Here is a 25,086-nt window from a genome sequence, read left to right as displayed (position 1 = left end):
GGGTCTCCCCAGAAGATGGAGTCCCGAGAAATGGCCGCTCCCCCCGTGACTGCCTGTTCCTCTCCAAGTATCTCGTTTTTTCTGCTGAAAGAGGGGCAGGTTTGTTTAACTGGCACCATTAGGTGTACATGTGACGAGAACCTGGAGTGGACTGGTGACCCTCTTGTGTCACAGGGTGGGCTGCTCTTTCACACCCACTAAAAGGTGGAAGCAATTAGGATAAAAAATAAGAGGAATGAAAGAATGTACCCAGAAATGGGGGTCTCAGGCCTGAGTAGCCGAACAGACTTTGAGGGGCAGCATGCTGACCCCCCTGATTGCCTTCCACCCTTTTTGAGATGGTAAGATAAAATGCTCACTTTTTCTGGGTCAGGCAGGCAGTTGAGCAGCTGGACGGTTTGTGCGGAGCGCTGGGGGTCTCGCATGCTGGAGTTGCTCCTCAGGGGCCGCTTGTTCATGGCGTCCAGGACCACCTCATACAGAGTCCTGGTGATGAGTGGAGACGGCAGCTCCCGGAGGTAATCCTTCAGGATGCCTGCAGGGGGCAGCAGGAGAGAGTTCAGTTTTATACAGCACTTCAGGACACAGAGAGAGAGCGAGAGAAGATAAAGGGGCACAGTGACCCCCGGGTGGGCTGACCTGTCACCACGTTGATATCGGGGTACAGCTCTTCTGAGAGGGTGACGGCCGCGCTGTCCCTCTCAAACGCGTCCCGCAGCTCCTTCTTGACGGCTGCCGAGCCGCACAGTCGGTACAAACCCACCACCTGCAACGAGACGTCCAGTTATTTGTACTTGTCACTCCTGGAGGGCAGTGCAGGACCCCTCCTCGAACAAACCCCACATCCTCTCCCAGTCCAAATCAGCTGCCCAGCTATGACTGGAGACCTCGGGTCTTCCAAAAGACACAAAGTGATCGGAGAGATCTTCAAGGACCATGAAACAAGAGAAGCATGTGATGGAGACCCCAAACCAACTGTCGAGGCACCCTGGATGGACATCTCCAGCCTGTCAAACATGTCGGCATGAACATTCAACACGGTGTGAACAGCTAAGCCCCCAACAGATGGCGCCTCATCACCAGCCACCTAGTCGCCCCCACAGATCCAGCTGTGGTGCTGCCACCTGCTGACCATCCCCTGTAACGCTAAGGCCGCAGAATTAAAGGACAATAGAAGGGCATCCTTTCAATGAATAAAGCAAAGACCCCCCATTAACGTCCCTTGAAAAATTCCTTGGTAAAGGGCACACTGTGAGCCCCCTTTTAAATGTAGTGCCCTCTTCACCCACACTATTCTTTTCATTACTTCATTCTGACCTTTTTAGGGGGGCTTCCTTTTCCTCAGGGTCATCTGGAATCCCCTCCACAGTTTCAGTTGCTAAACCTCCCTGCACCGAGACCACTTGGGAGAAGCCACAACTGAAGGTGGGCGGCTTCACTTTGTCCTATTTTTACACCCTGCTGTCCTGCAGAGAACGCTGGGTGCTAATTAGAGAGGCTAAAGCCGGAAACGGACGCCTCAAAAGGCGCTAGAATTAAACTGGGCGAGGTGGGCACACCCGCGCCCACACCAGCCGTGACCTGAAACACCTCGGCTCTGCTGGGCTGACGGGGACCTGCAAACCCAAAGTGCCAATATAAAGGTGGAAACTCTGAACAGAACAAAGCCCGGTGTGGTGGTCAGGATAGTGGGGCACCAATGAAATGCCACTCTGCCGGGAATAATCCACTCAAGAAACGGGGACACAGACATTGTTAGTCCAAAAGCTGGCATGAGAGCCTGGCATTCACTGTTAACACAAAGCAACCCCAGGAAGGGTCTTTGAGGTCACACTAGGCTACACACTCGGACAAAGACACCAAGGTGTCTCGTAATACACCTTAGGGCAACTGCCTCGGTGCCACTCTGCGCAACCATGTGCCACCTCTTCCTTTGAAAAGCCATACCCCCCATCCTCTGGATGCTATGATGAGGCGCCTACGGGATGGAACTCTTTAGGCCAAGGCTGATACAGCACTGCCAGAAACTTCTGGGGAACCTGCAGGCAGGTGGCAAATGGCGGGCGACATCCTCCGGCCGACTCCTTTCCATGTCTTTAAGCAGGTTAAAACCTCGCCACCCACCTTGAGTCCCCGTTTCTCGATCTCTGCCACGCTCTTCTGTATTAGTAGGGGCACCTTGATCCTGCTGGCCTCTTTCTCCACCAGCTGCTGCAGCTCCACCCCAAAGACACGGGGCTCCTGGTTGCTCACCCTGGCTGGCGCGTCCCACTGTTCTACCAGGGTCATTTTCACGTAGAGGAGCCCGCGAGGTTCCAGCTTCACTGCCAGCTGCTGCGAGCGTGACCCTGTGGGATATCAATGGAAATATTAATGTCACCAGCTGGCCATCAACGTCCCTGACAAAGTATAAAGCCTTCAGATTCTCCAAGACTTGCCTCAGGCAAGGGATAGCTAGAAGTTGGGAATTTGCTCTGCCATCTCTGCTTGGCAAAGACAAGGGTGCGCCATCTTATCTCTACAGAGCAGAACACACAGAAGTCCAACCCACCTCGGAAAAGTGGGGGGATCGTCACAGCCCCCAGGCAGCAGACTCGATTACGACTGGAGCTGGAGTCCCAGGAGAAGACCACCAACTTGAGGAGCTGGGCGTTCTCCAACTCCAGGTTGAACGTGTGGTTGAGACTGAGGAATGAGCCCCTGCAAGTCAGAAGGGCGGTGCGTGCCCTGGTCACCCCATCCACCTGGATGGCACAGAACACCTCCTTGGAGTCCACCCGGGGAGACTTGACCTCCTCCACACCAAAGAGATGGACGTTTATGAGGCCAGACACCCGCTGGGCACAGCGCGGCTGATCGGCCAGGCTGTATGGCCTGAACGCGGCTGGGTCAGGTTTACTGGTGGCATTCTGCTCCGTGCTGCCGCCGTCCCCACCATGTTTCGTTAAGAGTTCTGGAGAGTCCCCGTCGCTCAGGTAGCCACCTTTCCCAGCAGATTTGCCTCTTCTGGAGGAGCCCCTGTGCCGGTGAGGTCGATCCCGGGCCGAGACGCTGGTATCCAGATGGTAGCGGCTGATGACATTTCCAGACTCTTTGCGTGCGTTTGTCGGTGATGTGCCATCCCCAGTGTCGGCGCCTTGCCGTGTCCTGGAGGAGCGTAAACTGAGCCTCCTGCGCAGCTCGGGTAGCTTCTTCATTTTCAAGGAGAGCCGACGGACTGTTCCGGGTGACTTGATGCGGTCCATCATGCCCGTTTTCTTCTGAGCACCTGGGCTGTCGGAGGACACGGTGGTAGAAGTGGCGCCTTGAGCCACGGCGTCTAAAAGAGAAGATGAGACCTTATCAGGAGTGAACAAATCTGAGAGCCTTTCTGCTTACCCTTTGTCATGCAGACTGTCCCACCAGCTTGTATTGGTGACCCCCAGTCTGAGTAGGAGCAGAGCATACCCCCCCAAAAGGGACGCGGGAGTACACAGTCCCACACGGTCCCACACAACATGACACTTGTCTACCTGACCAACATTCATCTCCTGCTCCATCCTCGCCTGCTGTCACAGCTTTAGGCAGAACGATTGTGAAACTCTACAAAATATTAACGAGTCCCAAAGCCCTGGAAAACATCAGGAAGTTTCATCACGCAGAGAACAGCGGGCACAGGGAACAGATGACCAAGGTAAGGCAGCAGGAGGACTTCATCTTCGTTCAGAGAAACCCGATGGGCAGGATTGTGGGGCTTGTTGGATCAAAAGGCCCCGTTGTTGACCAAATTATTCTGATGTTTTCGGCACATTTAGACCTCCCGAAGCATCCCATAAGACACCATCACGATCTTTCAAGCCGACCCTCAAGCTATCTATTTCTTCGATTGCGTTTTGTGACTGTCGGGAAGAGTTGGTAACTTGGAATTCACACAACGGGATGTATGGACTTGGCAAATGTGTTACCGGAAGTGATGAGTGGGAAGCTCCGGTAAGGAGCTCCATTAATGTGAGGGTCCTGAAGGAGCGGGCAGAGACCACGTACTTCTACACACCTTACAAACTTGTATGGTTCCCTCCACTACCGTCCATGCTCGCTATCCACGGGAGTTACATTCCTGAAAAATTCCACTGATACAGAAACCGCGGATACTAAAGCTTTGATCCTATGGGAAAAATGGGGTTGATTTCTGGTGGGACGACAGGTGGGGTCAGCGGGGTCGGATGGCTCCCTAAATGATTATTAATAATCCTTCTGTAGGTTCACATATGGAAACCTTGTTGTGACTTTTACTTTCTCTGTAGCCAATTGTCTGATTGGCCGCGAGCGACTGCAGCAGAAAAGATGGGCGGGCCAAACTAAATCATCCAATCGGTGGGAGCAACGGGCAGTTTGTACAAAGGGGAGATACTTGAGCTCACACTGATTACGATTCACAGATGCTGGGAATTCCTCATTCAAGGAAACCCACTGCAAGGCCTGGTCCCCATCATAAATGGGGGTCAACGGTTGGCACACGCCCCCCGACATCGGGCACACACACGTTGATCCTTTCGTTGTAGCGATTGTGCAGCGCCGGACACGTCACAGACCTCTTATTGCTTAATCTCGTGTGTGATGAGCCGCTCAGAATTTTGTTCTGCTGCACGTGGCACCACATAGTCACGGGATAAACTGTGGGTATTGCAAAATGGGGTACACTTTACAATAACGGATGAAGGAATCTACGGGAACGGAATCCAAGTTTGGCCAGGATTTACGGCACTTGTATAGTCTTTCTTTTTAAAATGGTTGATCCTCCTTTTTATTACTGCCGGTTGTCACCATTTTGTGTCATGGTAACCGTTTCACGTCTTTGCCTCCCACGGAGATCGGGCCTGGAGTTTGCCCAAACTGGCATTGGCTTGAGGGTAGGAGGATTGGCACAACAGAGCCGTAATTATCTGAGCTCTCTTTATTTCCTTTGTTTGACTTCACGGCCCCTGACTTATTCTTTCTGTTTTCGAATGCGGTCCTTGGGTGCGATTTTGGTTTTCATCCTCCCTCACGATGCTACCTTAACACAAATTGTATAAATTACGTATCACAAGAAGGCGTTGTGGTCCGAGTTACGGATCACGGAGAAGGCCATTTGATTGATTGTTTGTTTGTTTTGTACCTGATGATTTTTTTGTTATCGTTCTGATGGTTGCCACCGCATTGTGTCTGCGTGGTTTGTGGTTGCTATACCCGTTTTCTGAGTCGCCAACTCTCTCCTATCTAAGATGGTGGTAGTCATCTTTTGCCATCCCAGCATTGGACTTGCAACACAAACCTTCTGAAATCTTTTTTTGAAACGTCAACTCTGGTAAAAGAAACCCAAGTTGGTGTTCGGACTGTCTGTCCGGTTTTGAAGCCCATCTTGCCGACTACGCTGCTGTGTTTTGGGTTTGAGAGACTCGCGGTCTCTCTCTCTCTCTCTCTGGCCTCTCGACCCTCGTCTGTTTTCAGACCTCGATATCGCCTCACCCTTTGGTAGGTCACTTTCTGGTCGTTCCTAACCACCTCTCCTTTATCCTTAACACTCTGACCCTGACTAAAAGCCCTCCGTTCTCCAGACCTGAACTCTCGCTCCTCCTGGCTCCTGTGGCCTCGGGACCTGAGGGCTCAATGCTGGTTGCTGCTGGTGAGGAATCAGCAGTTGGATGAAGGTCAGCACAAAGTGCGTTGTTTCCATGTGCTCTGGAATATTTGGCAGCTCTGTGACTTTCGGGAGGTCGCGGTAGCTCGGGGAGGTCTTCCCCTTCTCGTAGTTTCCAGGGATCCCCATACTCCCTGGTGGACCTCTGTAAGTGAGGACCTTCCTCTTCCGGGATGGGGTTGTACCAAATGTCTCCCTTGCTCTCACCATCTGCTCTCTGCCTGCCATCAGACGCAGAGCCGACAGGATGTCGGGCGGTTTCTTCCGGCTTTCCCGAGGACAGCACCCAAGCTCGGCTGCTTCTATCCAAGCTCTGCAAGTAGGCCCCCTGGCCAGTTATCTTGTTCCCACATAGCGATGCCGCAGAGTCCGAGAATCCCACAGCCGGCCGGTACAGTTCCGGAATGCCGGGGACTGAAGGGCTCTTCTCCTGCTGGCCACCACCTGCGTTTACAGCCGAAGTCTTTCCCGATCCTGGATTTGAATCCATGTTCCCGCCAGCCGAGTCACACTGGGGTCCTTTTTCGTAGTAGCAGTCCCACTCGGATGTCCTTGAACCCGATCCCGACAGGCAGGTAGCGCTGGGGATGCTGCAGGCTGGAGAGAGACGGGCCCAGTTCTGCTTCTTGGACACGGTGATGGGAGTTCCCCTCTTGCACATGCCCTCCTCCAGACTGCCACCGTCGGCTTCGGATTTTGCCACCGCTTCTGCAAGAAAAAGGAAAATGAAAAATGAAAAGGCTGCACGTCTCGGCTTCACGCCCAGCAACTGAGCGTCCAACATTAAATTTCACACCAAGGCTTGAATAGAAATAAAGAGCCGGGAGATCAAAATCACAAGGGACGTCAAGGCCACCTTAAAACTAGTAACGGATCCCAAACGAATCCAGAAAAGGCAGCTTGTGTTCACTGTTTGGTGGGTCAAAACTTCCATCGAGATGTTAAGATTCGATTTTTGCGTCTTTTTCGCGTTTAAACGTCTGATTCTGGCGTTCGCTTGTTGCTTCGTTTTGAAGATTCAGCGTTTTTTTGCATTTTGTCATCCCTCCCCATTTTGGCTTTCACTCTCCCCGCCGTTTTGGGGCCAATGCCCTCACCATTAAGGGCGTGTCCTCTGAGGTCGTGACTTGGCACCGCGGGCTAAACGGTCCTCCGGGAAGTTGCTGCGGATTCAGAACCCTTTCTCAAGTCGCTCGTTCCGGACTTTCTCCAGCCCTGATGTTTCCTGGTTTTTGAATTTGTGTGGAATGAGCTGCCCGCCTCCTTCTGAAGTGCTGACTCCCTCCCTCAGTGTGTCTGAGAAGCTGCTGAAGGCCACTCTTTGAAGGGCTGCTGAGGTGGGTGGTCTGCGACTACGACAGATTGACTAGTGTCGTGTGTTCTGTGCGTTTACAGCTCTTCACTTGTCACCTTGTCCAGTCGCACTCGATTCAAAAGAGTCACCAGGCTGATGTAAACTCGACTTGGTGTGGCCTGTTTTGTAAGTCGCTTTGGATAAAAGCCTCTCGGTGCAATTCTTTCTTTGCTCTGTGATATTAGCAGGAGCCCCTAGAGGGCAGCATCTACTCTGGGCTGAGAGGCTCCATGCAGCTTCAGGGATGCCATCAGTCCCACTGGGGCCCATCATTACCCCCTTTAGCTGCCCACCATTTTTTATTTATTTTTTTTTTCTCAGAAAACATTCCTTGTGTTGTTCACGTTTTCGGTGGGCTTCCATTTGGAATCAATTTGTAAAGACTGAAAAATGATCAGGTGGCCACCCAGCGTATTGTTTCACATGTTTTCACTTACCCGTCTCCCAGTAGGCGGCAGTAAACCCCACCGCCACGGGTTACCCTGGGCATGAATCATTGCCCATTTATTTTATATAGCGTCTTTCCCTGCTCCAGAAACTAGAAAGAGAAAGTAAGACGGCGAAAGGAAGCCAAATATCTGGGGAAGGGGCAGCTCAAAAAATCAAGATGGAGATGGCATTTGATGCCAAGTCCACATAGTGACATGATAGGAAGGCAGGCAGGTCAAAAGCAGTGCATCTGAGACCCCCCAAAAGCAGATACCCAGTACACAGTCATGCAGCACCAGCCTAGATGGTATATTATATAGCGCCTTTCATACACACTCCCCCACCTTTTGGGGGCTCGGGTGACGTCACTAAGGCTGGCTTTCACAAAGATGGCCGTAAAGCACAGCAGGGCTCAACCCGCTCGCCGCACTCTGCCTGCCCCGCTTCCAGGAATTATTTTGGGAACAAAATGCATTTTAATGGGAATTTTCCAGGGAATAAGCGGCTCATTCAGAACTGCTGTGCACCTCTGAAAGAAGATCTGTCAGGGAAGAAAGAATGCTTCTTAATGGACCCTCGCACACCCCTCCATCCCCCCTACGGGGCTCCGAGCTTAGACAGGAAGTCGGCCACATTCCGATTTTTAATGTTTCACTTCCTGCCGCTGGCCAGCTGCCCAAAGGAGTCGCCTCACAAAGAGGGTCTGTCAGCGGGTGCGGAGGGGGGGCTCGCCAACTGGCTGACTGGGGGTCCCAGCGGACGCAGTTTTAAAGCTCGTTAGCTAGCAGGGACAGAGTGAGGGTCCAGTATATGGTATTAGTGGTCATGGAGGAAGGACGAGTGTCTACTTCCAGCCCCCCTCCCCAAAGACCCCCAGGCCCAAAGGAGAGCGGGGAGCCTCTGAAAGGCAGGAGACGGCCGGGTTCAGGTTCAAGTTCAGGGTCCTTCCTTCCTGCTTGACTTGGATGTGTTTAAAGGAATTCATTTTGGAGCGAGTTACTCACTGTCGTCTCCGGTATCCCATATTTAATCATCTTCTGAAAGGGTCTATGAAGTGCAAGGAAGAATTTCACTCTCCTCGGTGCTCACGACGATATTAGTACCACCGACCGATGCTTGAACTTCACCACTGCTAGCAGCTCCTTCACAAAGCAAATCGCCTAAAAACTGACAAAGGCGCGAGGGTCGCTAATTCAAACGTCCTTTTTTAGGTTATAGTGTTGGTCGTATGCACCATCTGTTGGAATGCCAAATGTTCTGTTTCAGCCTGGGCTTACCTGTTTTTTTTTTTTGTTGTTGTTTCCGTTACTTTCATGTTTCTCATGGAATCGCTGCTGTTTGTTCTTTATTTAGCATTTATGCATTTGGTGGGTGGACCTTCAAAGGGGCGGGGCTCCAATGACATCACACTTTAAGGACCGCCCTCCACAATTATAGTCTGACCCCTGAGACGGCAGCCCTCAGGTTGTCGTCGTATTTGAGGGATTCCGTTGTAAGCGTTGCTTTTGCCCTGAATTTTCTGGTTTGTTGAATTTATTTTATTGGATTTTGTATTTGGACTTTTAGGCAAATCGTTTTTTTTTTTTGCTCTTTGCAGCATTTCTTGTATTTTTCTACTTTGGTTAATAAATCTTCATTTTTATAATAAGTCTGCTGGGTGGATGAGATTTGGGGTAACCAGGAGGAAAATGTGAAAACCTAGGCATCACTAGAGGGGGTGCGGGGCACCCGGACCACTCTGGGTGCCACCATCCGTGGGAGTGACGGCCAGATGGCTGTCTGTAGAATCGCCAAGAGGGAAGCTCGATGAATCGATTGGGTGTCCGTGGGCTGATATCAAAAACCTTTGTGATACGATCGAGTGTCCGCTCGCCGTTCTTAGGGAGAATTACCGCGCTGCAATAATCAGACGGGTGTCCGCGTGCGGCTCTGTTTAAAGCGAGATCAGCTCTCCGTCATTAAGTCACCCAGGGGCCTGTTGCGACTTAATGCCACCTCAGTTACCGCACTGGGTGACACCAACCCAAGTGACGCCGCCGTGTTAAAGCAGCAAAGGGTCAAAACCAAATGCTTTTTTCAAGGCCAATAGCAAACTGCAAAGTCGAGGACAGAAGTGAAGGGTCGACACTCGAGAGAGCGAAGCACAAAGCGGGCGATTCAGTGGAGTTGTGATGGGGAAGGATTACCTAGAAGGCATTACAATACCCAGGTGACCACCTCCGAGGACACACCCGTAACCATCATGACATGTCCTAACAACGGCCGCCCAAAATGGCGAGCGATTCAAGTTCAGAAAACACAAAGCGAAAAATAATTTGCAATGAGAGAAAAAAAAAAAACAGAATTCGGGGTCTTTAAAAATCTCCCAGAAAACGAGTGCCGGATCATGAAACCTGATAACTAACTGCATGGAGAACAAAAAAAGGGATCATTCCTAACATATAAAGGGTCCGCAAGCCAGAGGTTTACAGTCGTCCTCTCCCTTTCAGGGCGTTTCTTGATTTGTTTTTTTCCGACTCCCAGTGTTTGTTGTTTTTTGTTGGGTTTTTTTTTTTTTTCCTTCTCCCTGTTTTGGGGTCTTTTAGGCCGCAGGTGGCAGTTGTGGTTTGGCTGAATTAGACCTTTGTGGGGGTGTTGGAGGCTCTCTATCCACGTTGGGGACTCCGTGTCACCACACACCAGCCACTGAGTGAGGTGTGTGTGTGTGTGTCACACGCGTGATGTCACAGGTATGACACTCTTGATTTCAATGCCACTTCTGCACTGCGACTGTAGCCCTAGAATGACAGCCCACTGGCCGGCTCGTTACTTATGGAGGTGACTCGTCTTCTTGTCTTTGTGAAGCACGTTGAGCTGCCTTCAGTGTAGGTAACATGCCCGTATGCCTTAATGTTTCATTCTGCTCATCTGACAAACTCACAGACAGCAAGTAGCAGGGACTGCACTGGAGCCCAAAGGTGGCACCCAACCTGCTCTGCCATGGTGCCCTCAGTTCTAAATGGGCACAGAGTATGGCACTCCCTGCCCATCCACAGTTTCACAGGAATCCTCCTCATTTCTTCCACTTGAGTCCCTAGTGTGCCCAGAGTACCCAGCAGAGACTGGCATCACCCTGCTCGTGTCAGAAGCAGCCAACAAAGGCACCGCAGCTTTTGGATTCCGCCTGCTCAGCTCTCTCGTTGGAGAGATTTATGAAGGCTGCAGTGGAACAAGAGAGTGCCAAGGTAGGATTGGTTTACATTCTCGGCTCGCTCGCGCTTCCTGCTATTGACCCTTCAGACGTCTCTCTGGGACTGACTGGCACGGGGGGCGCTGCCAATGCGACCCGGATGTCGGGCTCTGATCTCCTGGGCCCCAGACCTGCTTCCTCATTGTGTTGCACCGAAAGCTTGAAATGGACCTTCTGATGAAGACTGTGGTCGAAAATACAAGTGTGTGTGCGTGTGTGTGTGTGTGTGTGTGTGTGTGTGTGTGTGTGTACGCACACCAGTATACAGGCCATTCTCACTCGAGGTCTCATGGTGACAGCCACTTGGGAGCTACTAAAGCCAACAGGCCTAGTGTCAAATGTAGTGCCACGTCTAAAGTCACTGAGGTTGCCCCTTTGAATACACAGTGACGCCATTCTGCCGGACTTGTGCCCCACGTGACAAGAGAAGGTGCGGTATGCATTTCATATCCAATTATTCTGCTGCTCTTTGTCATTTGCTGGTTACGTTCTGGCAGATCACGCTCAGGTATATTTTACACATGTCGTCAGAAAGGGACAGACGTGCGTCCACATGCATGTGTGTGCCCATCATCCAGATGTAAAGCCCACGTGTTCACTCACAGCACATGGCTCAAGTACACGGAACATGCCAGCCCCGTGCCCATGACCTTTGTGTCTATTTTTGTAATTTATCAGGTGACAACACGTCCCATGAGTCACTTCATCAAGTGCCCCTGTCACTTCTCAAGTGGAACAGCTTGGCTGGCGACTTGCCGGACGGAGGTCTAAAGTGGCATCTGCAGCCCTGCAATTGTAGGCGTGGGGCAGTGGCAGGATCCGATGGGGACAAGGGGACCCAGCAGCTTTGGGAATGGCAGAATCCTTGTGGTGAAGTCCTCTGGTGACAAGGACATCATGATTAGCAGGGATTTAGGGTGCCGGACGATGGCTCAAGTGTCAGCCGAAGAAACGGTCACATCACACACCCGAGATCTCTGACAGAGCCAAGCGTCCAGCCGATAAGCCAATTTAGTTTGCCAGCATGAGGTCTAAAATTAGGGACAGGAAGGGTCCGAGTCCCCATGATCAGAGGAACCGGAGAGGTCAAAGGTCAGAGGCAATGCCACTGAGGGCTCAGCTAGGAATTTGGGGCTGGAATTCCAGGGGATCATTACTCATATGAGGGGCCGCCGGCCAGGGTCTGAGAAGTTCCCAGGAGACCATCATCATGACTTTGGTGCCGCAGTTAATTGTCTGGGAACTTTTTACTTTGTTTGTTTTTGTTCAACTGGAAGAACACCAGAAAAAAAAAAAAACACGCAAGGAATTTGATGTGATTATCGAGGAAAAGAACAAACTGGGAAGACGTCAAGGGGGCCATGAGGGAGTGAAACTACGGACCACCACAGCACTCCTACTGGACACCAAACCCCCACATCTCTCCCGATTTCTGATCCTGATCTGTAAACAAAGATCCCAAATTTATCTGGGAATGCTGGGCTCCCCTAATCAAGAGAAACAATAAAAGAGCTGGCCTCACCAAAACACACGAGTGTGATGAGCGTTTCGAGGGACCGGAAGTGAGACTTGGGCCGAGTGGACTCTTGGCGCTCCCCTTCTGTTCCTAAGCATGATGGCGACCTGCCGTCCTGCAATCGATGATGTCACACGCCTCTTCTGGTCCCAAGAATATGTAAAGGTGTCCCAAATAGGGCGTTTGGGGACCTCAGAGCGGTGTCACGCCTCCCGAGCAGCAGGAATAGGCGCTCAAGAATCCTAAGCTGGACCAGGCAGGAACTCCAATCAAATCCTAAATATCAAAGCCTAAAGTCGAAAGTTGAACTGTGCTACTCACATACCGGTGAGGGTCGCATTGAGAGTTTAATCCGCAACCTCGGATACGAACTGCTTGTGAATCCGGTTAATAGGGTGATACACCAATGACATGACGGGAAGAGCGACTTCTGAGGACGTGTGTGGTGGAGTGGAGTGGAGTGGTGGTCAGCAGGACTTTGGGGACCTTCAGGTCTTCAACACTTGATGGCATTCTGGATGATCTCCGTGAATAGAAGGGACAAACTTGTCAGGCTGAATGGCCTGCTGGCGTCACAATTTTTTTTTTTTTTTTTAAAGTCCCTAGCAACGGATGGTACACAAAAATGATGACACCCATTAAAAAAACAAAATGGAGTCACCAGAAACACTAAACGTAATGACAGACAAACCAAGATCTGCTCCAGATGTACTGGAGATGCACACAATGATTCCACTGGATTCCTGGATGTTTTAGAAACGAATAACAATCCTAAAAATGTTCTTAAGTCCGGACCCGTCATCACATAACTGTATGGTAGTCCATGAGGGACGGCTAACCGGTGCATCGGAGGTGAGGTCCAGGGTTGTCTCTCATTGTCATTTCTCTGCATTCTCATGATTGACTCAGTTATGAAGGTATCCACATCGTGGAAGGAGAGCGGAATCCTTCAGAAACCTTGGACACAACTCCAACACTGTGTCCATCAGCAAAGGCAGAAGACCACTCCTATGGTAGCCACCTCTGCCCTGTTTGGCTTTAACATTCACAAGGGAAAGACCCAAATTGTCAAGGCCGACAATAATGAACTCTAAGAGGCAGGTAGTCACTCTAGGAGGTGAGCTGGTAGCAGAGGTGGAAGTTGTCACCTGCCTGAGCCGCGTTGTCCACACGCTGGCCGATATGGACATTGATGTTAAGGTAAAGCCAGAACTCCCATGGAGCGACGTCCTATCACGGGGGACACCTTGGCATCAAGTACTAAAAAGCTCCTGCCTAAGAAGGGGTTTACAGACCCAATGGCCCAGTGCCATCTGACATGAAGACCAATGGCAGAGGAGGGCTCACCAGCTGGTACTGGAAGACCATTGGCCATCACAAATCTCATTGAGGAGACCCTCGCCTGGAATCCTCATGGCAAACAGGAGACCACCTAATCTGTGCTGCCCAGGTGTTAAAAGAGTGGGCTATTCCTGGAGCCAGCTGGAAAGAAGGACTCGGGACCAAGATGCCCGGGAGGCTCCAGGGGTTGGGGGGTTTAGTAGCTTTAAGTGAGGAAGAATCTGTTCGGTCCTCAAGGTAAGACATTGGGGTTGTCCTTGGGATTCAGTTCTAACGTCCAGCCATGCTAGGAGGATCACCCCTTCCATTTCATTCTTCTCCTTGTCCTCTTCAGCCATTAAATGGGGGATTCGCAGCTGGGACCCCAACCTTTCTCACGTTTCAGGATGCTTTTGTTCCTTCCTTCTTTGTTTATCTAGGAAGGGGGCGAAGCTTTGTGCGAATTTGAGACTTCATGGCATCACCCCAAAGCTTCAACAACGTGGGGCCGTCATCACAAGGCGGTGGAGAGACCCTCGGCTCAATCTGATTCGAATTCTGTATTCTCATGTTAACTTTAGGGGTGCGTTTTACTGTCCTGTTTGGCCACCATCTTGTTGAGGTCACCCGTCCATTTCAGGATGTCACTGGGACTTCTGCTATAAAGTGGCAGCACTCGACATTGGCAGAGTCTGCCAGATGGCATTACAGACCCCTGCTAGTTACTTGGTGCGGAGAGATGCCCCCGTTTCGGTTTTGCTTTGCCCTTGAGATATTTTGATGGCTTGGTTTTCAGAGTTTTGCCTTTTTCTGTCTACGTTTTTAAGTTTATTTCCCTCGTTGTTGTTGTCTTCTCTCGATTTTCGTGACCCTCACAGATCTTTTCCTAACAGCTGACTGCTTGCGGGTTTGGCCACTAATTCTTCACACAGTCCTCTGTAGGTAAGACGCCATATACAGTAGGGACGCCCCGCTCGGGTGATGCCTGCACTGTCACCGTCCCTTGGGTGGGCATTGGCACAGCCCAAGGAAATGGCGTGACTTGAGTGACAAGAGCCTGACCAAGAGGACAATGGCAGCAGCGTGAAGACCCTAAAATTGAGAGAAAGTCCCCCCACAAGTCAGGGACCCAGTGGCTGCCGCATCTTTGCCTCTCGCTCTTCCTGCAGACTTCATGCAGCGCTCTGCGGTCTGCGCGTCTCACCAGATGTGAACATCTGCAGCCCTGACCTCAGAGGCCCTCATTTTCCGGCAGCCAGCGTGAAACAAGCGGCATCTGCAGGATCAACAGCCGCATTCTTTGTCGTTGCGAGGAATCTTCTTCGGCGCTGGCCATTCCTGCCAGCTGCACATAATGGACTGCTCTGTTTGATGCCGTGGCTCGCTCGATTAAAGGGGGCCGCTTCTAGTCCTTTTGGGGACCTCAGCCGAGTACCCTGATTTAGGGCCCATCACGCCCCTCTCCTCTGTCCGCTCTGTTATGTCCGGCAGAAGGTTCTGCTCGTGTGATTCGGGGGGGCATTTGGAGTCGCTGGCGCCCCCTGTGGGAGGCAACAGCACAGCAACACCGTTATCAGCTTAGGCTGCAATCAAAAAACGCTGAACTAAGCAGCTCAGGTCGAGTCCAGTCGAGTGGCTCCATTGTCATGCCATTCGTACCCGGTGGCACGAAATAACATCCCTGCAGGACTGCGGGGCTAAATAAGCTCAATATGAGATCTAAGTAATAAATAATACGCAGTCGCTGACCCAAAAGGACCAGCACTTGGTCCAGCTCTGGAGGAGGAGGAGGAGGCTGTAATGGTGTCTTTAGAAGCGTGCAGGCCAAAGTTGAAACCAAGTGGACGGTAAGTGACGCCGTTTGTAGCCCTGGTGACACCACCACACGAGCAGGATGGCCTCCCGGTGTAACTGAGCTAAGACCCGGGGTGTTTGTGCTAAGCAGCAGTTCAGGGCCCTACATGTCGGGATGTCATTTAGGTCCCCAAAAAGGGGTCTCTTGCCCAAGCATTTCAGACAGGTGACACCGCTGTGACCAGTCCACTGACTGACTGCTTGCTGTGTCTCATAAGGGGTCCTTTCCAGTTTCAGACCACCTAATGAGCACGAAACACTTCACTGTGCACCTGACACTAGCAATCCAGTAAATCGTTTCTGTGGCCCCTCACTTAGAATGGACTTCGACTCCCAGCAACCCCGGAAGTGCAGGCAGGTACTGTGGTGCAGTGGTTAAGGTTTTGGACTTCAAACCCTGAGGTTCATGTCCCACCACTGACCCCACTGTGTGACCCTGAGCAAGTCACCTGACCTACCTGCCTACCTGCCTGTGCTCCCTCTGGGTAACCAATCGTCTCATAAATGTTGTAAGTCGCTTTGGATGAAAGCGCCAGCCACACAAGTCCATTGGGAAGCCACCGGGGCTGCTGGATGGAAGGTGCTTTCAAAAAGGAGCCGTGAGACTCGGACAGCGAATCGCGCTCATCTGCGGTCACTTGTGTCGGCGTCGGATTATGAGCGTCACCTCGGATTGCCGTTTTGTTTTCTGGATTTACGTTCTCATCCCGTGTCGGCGCGTTGGTGTGATGTCGTCCTGTGGGGAGCGCTCCCAGTCTCTGCAAAAGTTCACACAGCAAGACTTGACATTTGGTTAGGAGGGCCGCTCACGAGGGTCTTCATTCTGGTCCCCATCATCATCTGCGAGTGTTGTACTGGACCGGGAGGCGCTCTGTGCTTTGTCGCTTTCTCTTCGTTAATTCCCAGAAGGCCATGCTTATTTAATTTGGGTTGTTTGTTTTACGAATTGTCTTTGCCTTCCTTATTGTCGGTTCACTTGAGCCGCGTCATCACGTGTGTGTCTGTCTGTCTGTCTGTGTGTGTGTGAGTCTGTCTGTGTGTGTGTGTGTGTGTGTGTGAGAGTCCGGTCCCCGCCTGATTGGCCTTCCTGGGGTCCTTGAAATAAACGCAACAAGTCACCGTTTTGGGACGGTGTGACTCGAAGCATGAGCACCTCTCCAATGGCTCGACCTTTTCACACTTGTCCGTCACTAATGGCGGCGCCAGAGCCCGGAGGCGTGTTGCGTGTTGATTGGCACACGCCAGTAAGGACGAACATACGGACGGTTTATTTCGTGATTTCCGCTGCCGTCTGATTGTTCTTCCCAGGCCGATGCACGCGGTGGTATCTCCTGCAGGACGGTGACCCCCTGACGAGGTCTGACGAAGTGCCTGATTGGTCGATTTGTTTATCTTGGGACTGCGGGACCCCTCTGGTTGTGGACTTTGTCACGTCTCCTGTTTTGATGGCACTTTTCTAATGAGCTCTAAGTGTGTCATTACAGCAGTTGGACTTTAGTTCTCCTTTCGTTTCAGCACTTGCACATTTTTCTTATGTTTGTCGTAAACGGCTCTCATTCATTTGCTGTGACGCTAATTGTCACTCTAAAGTCACCAACTGCTTGACACGCCTGACTAAAGTCAAACCCCCACAAATGGAGCCGGGCCGAGCGGGTTGCCGTAGCGGTGGGGGTCACCACGATGGCACACCCTTAACGGTGTCTCAGGTCGGCTGCCTCGATGTCCCCTTCTGTCACAGGTGGCTGCCTATGGACAGGCCAGCAGCACTTGGGGCAGTGAGAGGGCAGCAGGGCAGAGCGGGCGGTCTTGTTGCGCAGGCTGCCTACCGACGGAGGGCACTCGGCCGTCCCAGTGCAGGTTTAGCCGCCTCCTCCATCTTGCGCACTTTCCAGTGTTTACGCTGTCACATGCCTTCCCATGACATGCCCTATTTTAGGCATAAGCAGGCCAGCGAGGGGAGATGAAAGACAGAGGCGGGGGGCCGCACTGAAGCATCTGCCAGGCGGAGGAGAAATTGTGAAATGGCTTGACTAGCCGGGTCAGGGTGCCCAAGGGGCAAACACTCCAGTTCGGCCACCAGCTGCCCACCGCTGGCATCCTGGGCTCCAGGAGCTTGCCCGACGTCACACCTCGGCCATGACCCGTTTGTAATACTCGAGAAGAATGCGACTAAACGGCTCCAAAGTAAAGACAGATGTTCTGTTGTCTCGGGGGGGTTTCCAGCGACTTACATGCAGCAGAGCTGAGCCTCAAAAAATGTGAAGAATCCGCCGGTCAGCCGAGGAAACGCAGACGCAGGAGCCCCGGCCGCCCCTTCTTCCTCTCGTCTCGCAGAGCGGAGGCTCAAACGCGGTCAGCAACGCCAAAAGCAGAGATGACCGACTTCTTGGGTATGGGGTCTTGTGGCCACCTCTGCTGGTAAACGGGCGGGGGTGCTGGGAACATTAGGCTTGCCAATGGATGCCATTTGGCTTTAGCACTGCTGACAAAATGGGCACCGCACAAAGTCAGATGCACCACTGGCACATGACCGATGGGTCATCATGGACGACGAGTGCCAAAAACAGCAGGAGGTACGCAGCCGAAACATCAGCGTCCATGAGAACTCCTGCAAGGGGGGCACAAATACCTGGGATTCCAGGACGTATTTTGGGGGTCTTCAGCCTTAGCCTTGCCATGTTTTAGGCGACTTTCTCACATGTTTGGACATCGGCACTGGGTGCCCTCTCACTCCGGTATGCCACACGCTACATCACCAACTCGCATAGGGCTGGGGGTCTTCTGAACGATTACGGGGGTCAGTGTGTGGTGGGTGAGCCCTTTGGTATCTGACACTAAGAAGAATGACGTGAAGGTCACGTGACAGGATGGCCTATAGGGGGCATCCTATACCCCTAAACCCCACCACATCTCACCAAGACCTTCCTCTTTTTATTCAAGCCACTGCCCTCCTCACAGCCCACGCCATCCTCATTTTTCCTTCTCCTCCTCCTCCACTTCCAACCCCGGCTGTCCTGACTGAGATGGAGGACCTCTTTTCCAAACTGGACCTGGGGGAGTACATCTGGCACATCAATGCTGTAGCCAGGAAGTAGTCCACATGATGGGGGCACCCAAGGACCCCGAAAGGGCTGCCCTTGGAGCTCATGGGGCCTCCACCAGGGCGTTGGTGTACTGAACTTCACAGAATGGCAGGCGAATTAAGAAATTAGAATTGGGACACGGAATGACAAAGAGACCGAGGTCACCAAAGTGAGTCACAGAATCAGACAAACAAGGCCCAGGATGTGAAACGATAATCGTGGTCAAGAGCATCGGTGGCCAAAAGTTCACAAAACTACAGCCACGACATCAAAGAAATCGCACTGGCGTGTAAAGCAGAGTCTGAAACCCGAGAGCCGTTGGGTAAGCAACAATAACGAAAGACTTTTAGGCAGAATCCACAAACTCGGACAAACCAGGAATGTAACGCTGAGCAAAGGGATCAGGAGATGAAGGCGCGTAGGGTCAAACCGACATTCAAGGAAACGGAAACATCAAGCGCAATTCAGAAAAGACAACCGCGAACCGTTAAGGTGATTTAATGCAGAGAATCGCACGCCAAACGCTAAATCAATCCAAAGTTGGAGAAGGAAGAACCGTAGGGGACAACCCGTCACACTGATGACATCGTGCGTCGCACGTTCTTGAGGAGTCCTGGGTAAACTACTCGGGTAACGACTCGCACGAGAGGCACTAAGCAGCGGCGCCCGTCGGAATCCAAAATGGTGTGATGAAGACGAGAACAAATGAGAAGTTTGTCAGGAATAGCGATAAAGAAAAATGTAACACCAAAGTCAAACTGCTCAGTTTAGACGTCCAGAAGTCCAAAGAACTCTCTAGAAAATGCACCAAAAACGGCGAAACCCCCAAAACGAAGTACAAAATGAGTCCATTCGAGACAGTGGTGGGGACACGTGACCCCCAAGGAGCAGCCTCCTGCAGTCCATCTGTTACTGACCTCCTGGCAGGCTCAGGAAATGCCAACCATCTCGGCTGGGGTGCCCGCCCACCATTGAGAGCAGTGAAGCTCGCCACTCGACTTCCTTTTATCGTACGACACAAACAGGCAGGACCACCGAGAATTTGGAGCTGCTCGCCAAGGTCCTTCACGGCGTTTGCTTGGATTTCTCGGAAGAAATGCCACACAACTGGTCCATCCTCCTCCTCGCAGGTCCAATAGCGGATCACGGCACACAGAGTCACTTCCTGATTGGTCGATGGAAATGGAAACCCAGAATGACCCTCCACCCCACGCCCACATCGGTGAACTCGAGGCCTCCCGATGGTTTCTGAGATGACTAAAGTGCCTCAGATCAGGTGGGAGTGGGTCTCCTACTTTATGACCACCCAATAACACTCTGGAGGTCTCCAGTTAGGCTAATGTTGCCCTCCCTTACAGGGTGTGGTGGGGTGGCTGACTAGCTGGCACCCATTTTCATGACAGACCACTGCCCGCCGTTACATCCAAACTTGGTCCCGTGGGGCTCACCAATGCATTGTCACTAATGAGACAAACTTGCCTGGCAGAGCGGAATTGGAATCCCAAAGAGACAGAAACATCTTCAGAGCCCACGCTGGGACCCATGAACACCCAAGAAGCTCCAAGTCTGCGCTCCTGGCCCTCGCTCTCTTAAGAGTGCAATGTTCTCTTTAGGTCAGGAGGGCACAACCACCCTCACTGGAGGAGATCGGGCATCTCGAGGTGGTCTTAATAAGTGATGGGAGACGAGGACGTGAGACCACCGAGCAGACTGGAGTCACTCCTACTGTGTCATGGGTGCTGCACTGGTCCACGGTGATGACAAAGGAGCGAAGTCGACAGACAGAATTCTTGGTTTAGGGGGCAATTGACATCCCTGTCCTCCCTTACGGTCATGAGCTATGAGACTGGGAGTACAGGCGGCAGAAATGAGGGTTCTATGTAGGACCACTGGGCTTGGACTCCATGATGGGATGAGAAGATCAGCGATTCAGAGGAGCCTCACACTGGAGTCGCTGCTCCTCTAGATCGAGAAGAGTCCAATGAGATGGTTTGGGAGGTCCTGACAGCGTCCCATGGACTGATACCCTGGAGATGCTCTGGGCACACTCACTGGATGGAGACCCAGCAGCAGACCCAGGACATGCGGGTGGGATTAGATCTGTTGGCTGGCTTGGGAATGCCTGGAATCGGTTTCTCTTGGGAGAGGGAAGTTCAGGGTGACCTCCTTGGGCTGCTGGCACCATCACCACCCCCACCAGGAAAAGTGGTCTCAGAAGATGAGATCTCGACAGCCATTAACAAGGATCAGGATGAGATGAGACATGGAGACCACCAAGCTCTTGTCTGACCTGACGGAGTGAATGGCCTCCTCTCATTTATCGGACTTCTTCTGGTCAGGGCTTTATGTGAAGATTGGGCCTCCTTGGGCTCCACAACTGCCTAAAAGACCCCTAGGAAAGGCACAGCCAGTCCACTACACATGGGAGCACCCGAGATGTCACCATCACCCTTGACGACATACAGAAAGGGGCTTGGGGGGCTTCATAAGTTAAGGGACAGCTTGGGGGCCCCATGGCCAGTAGAGGGTCCGTAATTGGATCAGAGACGAGGGCTCCAAAAAGGCAAAACAAGGCCCTGGATGACATAACAGAAAGAAAAGCTGATGGCCACGGAGAAGCCATGAAGGAGGTTTGCCTTCAACTCCAGAAAAGCTGAAGTGAACGAATCGGTGGAAATTCACAGAAGCTGACGGAATTTTCCTCCAAAGTCTGAATCGGCTGCTGCAGAATTTAGTCATTTATTTTTTATTTTATTTATTTATTTTTTTTTTCCACTCATGGAAAAATCGTGAGGCTGCAAAGACAAACCACAAGTGCAGTTCTCAATAACAGAGAAATTACAGAACGGCCTCAGTGGCCCAGAAAAATGCCAGAGAAAGTGGTGAAGGAAAGCAGACGGCTGAGGGGAGGCCATCAGGGCCCGGCAGAGGACGGCCGTCCAGCTGCCATGTTACCCTCTCCGGGAGACCCCAGCAGAGCGTCTTCTTGGACTTTAATTATCCTCGCATGTGCACCAAATAACGAGACCCCAGTGACGCACCCGGCCTGGGCACCTTTGGGGTGTTTTGTCATCGGGCTGGGACGCGTCATGCTGACCGAGGCTCACGGGTCCCTTGAGAAGGCAGGGTGGCGCTGCTGGCGGACTTGTCCAGATCGCTGTGCGTGTTTTCCTTCTGACCTTTACAAACATTGAACATAAAGAAAGACGCGGTCGAGCTTCTCCGAGGCACAGATGTGGCGGGCGGTTATGGCGGTTTGTTACTAACTTGTGGTGAAACCCAAATATCAAATCCACAAAAGTGAGGATAAACACTAAAACATCCACTGAACAGCAGAAAAGCTTTGGTGGCAGGGGTTGGCGCCACAGTAAATTTACCCCAGAGGGCATTGGGTTTTAAATGGTGGGGGGCAGGGGGGTGATGCACGATTACCACACGACATTCTGAACTAAACAACGAAGCCAGGGTACCAGAGAGTGTGAGGGACACGAGTAAAGGCCACTTCAACTACGCAACGCGACGTCACTCGGCAAGCAAAAAACCAAACGGGCGACTAAGGTGGCACCAGTTAGGACACAGGATAATGACAATAGGCAGCCCTGATTATACCACTCAGTGCATCAAAAAAAATCAAACAAACAAATAAAAGAGTAAACTCTCAGGAATGCCCCCGTAAAAAGCTCAGCCTATCACCGCGGACGGCTGGCAAGGCGTTTAGAATTCTGGTGGGCGGGCCTCAGAGAGAGAGGTGCTGTTAGAAGGGAGGAGTCAGAGAGAGAGAGGGAAGCTTTGTCAAAAAGGGTGGGGTCTGAGAGAGAGAGAGGATGGTGCTGTCAAAAGGGGAGGAGCCTAAGCAGAGAGAAAGAGAGACTCTGGCAAAAAGGGTGGAGCCTAAGAGTCAGAGGGTTGTGTTGTCCGAAGGGAATGAGCAGGTTGCTCTATCAAACGGGGTGGAGCCTGAAAAGTGGGAGGTGCTTTCACAAACAGCATAGCCATCACACACACGCACGCATGCACACACACACACACACACAGCGCGTGTGCACATGACAGACATGATTTAACACTTAAAGAGCCGCACTTACAAGACCTGCCACTCGGTTAAATCCTTTGGCCTGGGGGTGTGGCCACCGGGGGGTCCAGAGAAGGATCCTGGCTTGGATTGGCTCACAGAGTTGGGGGAGAGTGAATGCACACAGCGAGACTTCTGCCCACAAGTGAGTGGTGTGAGGTGGTGCTGGCAGCGGTTGTGGCAGATAAGAGTTCATGGCAAGAACCATAGAAGACTGGAGTGACAAAAGTGGCTTTGAGGGGCAGATGAGGAGGGAGATGAAGAGCAGTAAACCTCATGTGAGGAAGAGACGTGACATCTGACAACAGATTAGACCCCAAGTACCAGTGAAGACAAAATGTCAGCCAAATGACGCCATAAAGAAATCGCACAAAAGGAAGATCAACCAACATCCTGCCATCCAGTAGAACCAGCGAAGGAAGGAGACGTTAAAAGACGACTCAACATGAAAAGCAGAAACAAAAATGAATATTCATAAATTTCCAGTTTTTGTTCAATGGGCAAACTGCTGCATTGTTTTATTGAGAACGGATGTAAATCACGATAATGCTGATGACTACCACATGTGCAAGTACTGGGCTGTGAGCACCGCAGAGGAGGAAATGTCCGACAAATTGGGCAATAAAATAAAGCTAAAGTGACAAATCCTTCAACGCAGCAGTTTGTCACCGAGCACAGCCACCAAAGCGCAGGACGTCTCGACACCAAAGGTGGGCTCAGCCAGCCTGTAATGTGCCTCCTGCCTCAAGGTGACGTTGAAGTTTAATAATAGCGACGACCTGCTGTGGACGGCGAGAGGGTGACATCTGTCACCCCCACCTAGGGCTCCCAATGGGCTTCGCCTGGCAGAGATTGGCAGAGATGTGTTTCTTCCATAGTCGGTACATTCAGTGCCTCTGATGTGCCAGGGATAGGCCGACACTTGGAGAGATTAAGGGTGATGTGCACCTACAGCTGAGGGGGGCAACTCCAAAGGCACACGATGTCACTGGGACTCCGCCCCCAAGACGTACAATGTCATCAGTGCTCCGCCCCCAAAGACGTACGGTGTCACTGGTGCTCCGCCCCCACAGCCACAAGACATCACTTGTGCTCCGCCTCTCCCAGCTGCACACTACAAAGCAAACCTTGGCACCAAAAACTGGCATTCAAGATGATCGGCCAATGGGGAGAGACTCCGAGTAGGGTGGGTGCATTTGTGCCCTCCAGGAGGGTTTGGTCTTCTGCACCATCGCCTTTTATTGTGCCAGTCGTTTGGGTTCCTCGCACACTTTAATGATCTCGCCACCAAATAACTGGCTGTGCCAACAAAGCTGCTACTTGCCATTGAAAAACGCCAAGAGCCCAGTCTCTCCCGCGCATCACCAGCTCGCTGTTTCCCTTCGCAGTCCTCCACGTTTGAACTGCTCGCCGGCGCCGTGTCAGATGTTCACACAAATCTTCGCACAGTCACTTTTATCGCCCGTCTGCTACACAAAACCAAATGGACTCTGCCGTTCTGTTATATGGCGCCCCTTCAGGTGGTCCTGTGTGGCCCTCAGTACCAGGCCACCATTTAAACGGTGGGGGGGCTGCACAATCGCAGATGAACAAATATTTAATATGCTGGCTGTGCTGAGCGGCACCTTGGCCCCCTGAACTGTGCGTCGCGTGTTACGAAAGCAGACAAACACGGCACTGGCAGCCCACCCGACACGAAGCAAAGCCAAAACTGCTGGCCCTTCTCTTCGGTTGTGGGGGTGCCATGGCAGCGGAGGGTTTCTCTTCTGTTCGCCGCTTTTACTTTGCACAGGTTCGCCAGTTTCAGCTTGGCAGACGCTGATGTCCTGGCAGCTTCGCTGTCAACAAATGAGAAAAGTCCACAAACTGAGCCCCTTAGAAATGCAGCGGGCCACACGAGAAGCACTGAGACCGACAGACATACGGAGACGGGCACACGCGCTGGCCTGGACCTCGTGACAGGCAGGCAGACAGACAGACGCGAAAGGCGCTATATGGCAGACAGATGAACGGTGCAGCTGCGCTCTTCTGGGGGTTTCTGAAGAGTTTGCCACCAGCAGTAAAAAAAAAAGAAAAAGAAAAGCAAAACTCCGCAGTCCAAGTGTCTCCGTTTTAAACGTTTTAGGGACAATCAAAGCAAACAATTCACAAAGTCGATAACAACGCCAAGGAACGTCTCGTCTACGGTTTGTGCTCGAGGCTTCAGGGTATCCGGGTTACGTTATTTGGGCCGAAGACCCCTCGCCCTTAAACAACGACATTTATTTATAGAGCACAACATCATACAAAAAGAAATGTAGCTCAGCGTGCTTTACAAAATGGAGAATAAAACCACAGAGAAGGAGATTTGATTTTTACAGACAATCAATAACGACATAAAAATTATTAGAGTGTGACAAACAGCACAACTCGTCTCCAATACACACCAGAGTGACGACAACGAAAGAGGATCTTTGGAAAAGATGATAAAAGGAGCAGAGTGACAGCCGTGTCCCGTCCAGTGGACGATTGTCATCAGACAGTGACAGTGACTTTAAGAAGCGTCAGAATGGCAGCCGAAAAGGTGACAG

The 25,086-nt window shown here is 51.8% G+C and overlaps 2 protein-coding genes across 3 annotated transcripts in view; one reads left to right on the top strand and one right to left on the bottom strand.

Moving 5' to 3' along the window:
• Positions 1-25,086, top strand: part of LOC120541129 (cytochrome P450 4F3) — a 64,666-nt gene that overhangs the window by 5,050 nt on the left and 34,530 nt on the right. The window lies entirely within an intron of this gene.
• LOC120541128 (rho GTPase-activating protein SYDE1) overlaps positions 1-25,086 on the bottom strand; it is a 37,749-nt gene that overhangs the window by 9,687 nt on the left and 2,976 nt on the right. The window contains exons 2-6 of one of the 2 annotated variants that reach the window (XM_039772467.1): positions 5,579-6,367; positions 2,552-3,319; positions 2,125-2,348; positions 640-766; positions 360-535 (exon numbers count right to left, since the gene is read on the bottom strand). In XM_039772467.1, the coding sequence (XP_039628401.1) occupies positions 360-535; positions 640-766; positions 2,125-2,348; positions 2,552-3,319; positions 5,579-6,367 (2,084 nt within the window). The remainder of the gene's footprint in view (positions 1-359; positions 536-639; positions 767-2,124; positions 2,349-2,551; positions 3,320-5,578; positions 6,368-25,086) is intronic. The other variant, XM_039772468.1, reaches the window with a different exon arrangement.

Source organism: Polypterus senegalus, chromosome 12 (assembly GCF_016835505.1).
Source record: "Polypterus senegalus isolate Bchr_013 chromosome 12, ASM1683550v1, whole genome shotgun sequence".
Taxonomy (NCBI): Eukaryota; Metazoa; Chordata; class Cladistia; order Polypteriformes; family Polypteridae; genus Polypterus; species Polypterus senegalus.
Note: the sequence above shows the minus strand (reverse complement) of the source record. Positions and strands in the feature narration are given on the sequence as shown.